Here is a 4,405-nt window from a genome sequence, read left to right as displayed (position 1 = left end):
AGGAAGGAAGGAAGGAAGGAAGGAAGGAAGGAAGGAAGGAAGGAAGGAAGGAAATACATTCAAACAGTTCAAAATGCAAAAGTTACATACATAAGGATGTGTCATGAAACATCTCCCTCTCACACTTCTCCCCAGCCACCCAGTTCTCCCTTCTAGAGGCAACATGTGAAATCCTTCTCAAGCTACACTATTCTTGAAGGTGTGGGCTTTGGGCAAAAGCGTTCATTCAGTAACCCCAGAAACTCGTTCTGTTTTTCCATAGGATTCTCTTTGGACAGCGTCCATACTGGTGGGTTTTGGACACCAACTACTATGGCAACACTTCTGTGCCCCTGATAAAGCAGTTCCCTGTAACCTGTGAGACTGGACCAGGTAAGCGTCCCAGCCCCTGTAGAGACAGAAGCTGGGTGGACCTCGTTCATCTGTTATGGATGAAACTGACCTTGAGGGGACATGAGGAAAGCCATTCCTTTGTACTTTTGTCATGCTCTTCAATTGGCACAGATTAATTCACTTCAGCAATGCTTTCCTGAATAGCACAGTAGTATTGGAAATCTGCCTGTTACAGAACCTGGGTGGAGTCCAGAGAGGTACGGGCACCCATGGGCAAAAGTTCATGAGAGTCACTGCCCTGCAGCGCTGTGTCCTGAGAAAGGAGGGGGCAAAAGCCTGAGCTCCTGTGGGTCCTTACCAATGGCCCGGCCCACTGGATGTGCCCTCCTGAGCTGACTGTCCAATCCGTTGCTGTGCCTACATTTTATTAGTTACAGCCAGATGGGTACTGTCAAATCAAATGATAGATTTCATTTTCAGTATGTAATAGGAAGGCCCCTCCGTCGCCCTAAAGTCTCAGCTGCCCTCTGAGACTAGTACCCTCTAAGGTACTAGCATCCCTTCCTCAGAGACCCTTTCCTGACCCCAAAATTAGGGAAGGTCCCTTAGTTATTCGCTCTCACAGACCATTCATTCACCTCAGAGCATTCACTCATTCAGCTGTTACTTACCAAGCACCTACTGGGAGCTCTACACTGTTCTATGTGCTAGGGATACCTCACAGACACAAAGATCCCTGCTGCCCTTGTGGAGCTGAAATCTGAATAGAGGAGGTGAAATACACAAAAATTATAATAATAAGTAAACTAGGCCAGGCGTGGTGGTTCATGCCTGTAATCCCAGCACTTTCAGAGGCCAAGGTGGATAGATCACCTGAAGTAGGGAGTTCAAGACCAGCCTGGCCAACATTGTAAAATCCTGTCTCTACTAAAAATGCAAAAATTGGTCGGGCGTGATGGCACATACCTGTAGCCTCAGGCTGAGGCAGGAGAATTGCTTGAACCTGGGAGGCAGAGGTTGCAGTGAACCAAGATCGGGCCACTGCCCTCCAGCCTGAGTACAGAAGGAGACTCTCTCCAAAAAAAAGTAAACTATTAATATGTAGGATAGGCCAGGCACGGTGGCTCACGCCTATATTCCCAGCACTTTGGGAGGCTGAGGCGGGTGGATCACCTGAGGTGAGGAGTCCAAGACCAGCCTGGCCAACATGGTGAAACCTTGTCACTAATAAAAAAAATACAAAAATTTAGCCGGGCGTGGTGGCAGGCACCTGTAATCCCAGCTACCCAGGAGGCTGTGGCAGGAGAATCACTTCAACCCGGGAGGCAGAGGTTGCAGTGAGCCAAAATTGTGCCACTGCACTCCAGCCTGGGCAACAGAGAAAGATTCTGTCTCAAAAAAAAAAAAAAAAAAAAAAAGTTTAAATGAATTACCCAAGGTATATAATTAGTTAGAGGGAAGAAGAAGGGAGGGAGGAAGGGAGGCAGAAAGGAAGGGAGGAATGGAGGGAGGGAGGAAAGCAAGCCTTTATTTATCTATGGGGTTCCCTGGAAAGCAGGCTGAAATGGAGGTTCACGTGCAGGAGTTTAGATACTCTGAGGAACTATACTTGTAGAAGGGAAGGAACATGAACAGGGCAGAAGGAGAGGTCCGGTTGTGATTCTGCCTCATCCGACTCCACAGGGAGCTCTGAAGCTGGGGATGGCTCCTCAGAGTTGGCCCCAGTTGGGTCAAGGGAATCAGACCCCGGGGAGGGCGTAACCTTGATCAGGGCGACTCTCTTTAGCCCAGGGCAATGCCCGGAGAAGGCTGAGAAAAGAGAGCCATCTGCCATCACACTCTCAACAGCTACGAAATAAGTCCTGCAGTTCAGGAGGGAGGTCTGGGCGGCACATCTCAGGACCCTCTGTCTCTCAGGGTAGAGGAATTAAGAATGGGATGGGAACCAGACTGGACATGGTGGCTCACACCTATAATCCCAACACTTTGGGAGGCCAAGGGTGGGAGGATTGCTTGAGCCCAGGTGTTCAAAACTAGCCCGGGCAAAAACAAACAAACAAAACACATTTTAAAAAGTTGCTGGGTGTGGTGGTGTGCACCTGTGGTCCCAACTACTCAAGGGGCTGAGGCGGAGGATTGCTTGAGTCCAGGAGGTCAAGGTTGCAGTGAGCTATGATCATGACCCTGCACTGCAGCCTAGGAGACAGAGCAAGACCCCATCTCTAAAAAACAAACAAACAAACAAAAAACGGAACCGGTTGCAGGCAGGGTTAGATAGCGTGGTCAGAGTAGGACTCACGGAGAATGTGAGATCTCAGTCAAGTTTTAAAGGATGTGAGGGATGGCCGGGCGCGGTGGCTCAAGCCTGTAATCCCAGCACTTTGGGAGGCCGAGACGGGCGGATCATGAGGTCAGGAGATCGAGACCATCCTGGCTAACACGGTGAAACCCCATCTCTACTAAAAATACAAAAACCAGCTGGGCGAGGTGGCGGGCGCCTGTAGTCCCAGCTACTCGGGAGGCTGAGGCAGGAGAATGGCGTAACCCGGGAGGCGGAGCTTGCAGTGAGCTGAGATCCGGCCACTGCACTCCAGTCCGGGCGACAGAGCGAGACTCCGCCTCAAAAAAAAAAAATAAATAAATAAAAAAAATAAAGGATGTGAGGGAGTAAGTTTCTGGCAGAAGAGCTATGAAGGGCTGTCTGGCCAGAGGATCGCCATGCAAAAGCCCTGAGGTGGGAAAGTGCTCGGTGTGTTTAAAGGAAAGCAATGAGGCCAGTGTAGCCAGCAGAGTGTGCAAGGTGAGAAGGAACAGAAGATGTGGAGGGCAGATCAGTTTGTAATTGTACGCCCAGTATACTGATTCTTTGTGTAATCTCCGGACTGCATTTAACTGCAAGAGCAGGGACCCTCTCTGATTTTGCTCACCATTGTATTCCCAGAGCCTTGCACAATGCTTGGTGCATAGTAGATGGAAATTTGTTAAATAAATGACTTACAGATAACGAATAGATGGGAAGATGGGTGGATGGATGGGGGGTAAACAGATGTATGAATGGGTAGACGGGTGGATAGGGGGATGGCTGGGTAGATGATGCACTGTCTCCCAGATGAGGACTTTTTCACCTGTACTCATTCTCTTTCCTGCCCTTTAGGGAGCCCCTCTGGCCATGCCATGGGTACAGCAGGTGTATACTACGTGATGGTCACATCTACTCTTTCCATCTTTCGGGGAAAGAAAAAGCCAACCTACAGATTTCGGTAAGAACTCACCACTGGGGTGTAGGTGGTGGAGGGCAGGAGGCGGCTCTCTCTGTAGCTGACACACCACGTGCTCTTCCTCACATACCCCTAGCCCGCTCCCACACCTGGGCAGGCACTGATTAAAATTGTGGCAGTTTGGATAAGGGTGAAACTCAGAGTGAAACTCAGAGTCACGGAATGTTTGGGCTGAAAGGGATCCAGTAGTGCAATCCTTTCTTTTACAGATAAGGAAACAAGGCCCAACACCATGAAGGGACTTATAAAAATCAGGTAGTGAGGCAGCAGCAGGGCTTAAATAAAAACCCATGTCTGTACCAACCACAGAGTCGCCCACTCAGGTTAAAATAACCAGAGAAACAGAAGATATTCCTATTACAGAGAATTCCGGGTGTGCAGCCACAGTGCAAATCCTTTTTATTTTTATTTTTGAAACGTGGTCTCATCTGTCATCCAGGCTGAAGTGCAGTGACATGGTAACAGCTCGCTGCAACCTCTACCTCCCAGGCTCAAGCGATCCTCCCACCTCAGCCGTCTGAGTAGCTGGGACCATAGGCCATACACCACACCCAGCTAATTTCTCATATCTTTCTGTAGAGACAGGGTTCTGCAGTGTTGCCCAGGCTCAGGCTGGTCTTGATCTCAAGCAATTGGCTTGCCTCAGCCTCCTAAAATATTGGGATTACAGGCGTGAGCCATGGTGCCAGCCCATGCAAATCCTTAATTATCAAATAGATAAAATAGGGAGGTTAAAATTCATATACACAAGGGTTCACAACTTGCCACAGGCATCTTTCTTTTTTTTTTTTTTT

General features: G+C 49.0%; 1 protein-coding gene across 2 annotated transcripts in view; it reads left to right on the top strand.

Moving 5' to 3' along the window:
- G6PC (glucose-6-phosphatase, catalytic subunit) overlaps positions 1-4,405 on the top strand; it is a 10,820-nt gene that overhangs the window by 3,401 nt on the left and 3,014 nt on the right. Inside the window, exons 2-3 of one of the 2 annotated variants that reach the window (XM_011929668.1) lie at positions 263-372; positions 3,488-3,593. In XM_011929668.1, coding sequence (XP_011785058.1) covers positions 263-372; positions 3,488-3,593 — 216 coding nt within the window. Of the gene's footprint in view, positions 1-262; positions 379-3,487; positions 3,594-4,405 lie in introns of both variants that reach the window. The other variant, XM_011929669.1, reaches the window with a different exon arrangement.

The sequence above is a fragment of the Colobus angolensis genome, unplaced genomic scaffold (assembly GCF_000951035.1).
Source record: "Colobus angolensis palliatus isolate OR3802 unplaced genomic scaffold, Cang.pa_1.0 Scaffold83, whole genome shotgun sequence".
In the NCBI taxonomy this organism is placed as follows: domain Eukaryota; kingdom Metazoa; phylum Chordata; class Mammalia; order Primates; family Cercopithecidae; genus Colobus; species Colobus angolensis.
The sequence above is the reverse complement of the archived record's forward strand: the minus strand, read 5'-3'. Positions and strand labels throughout refer to the sequence as shown.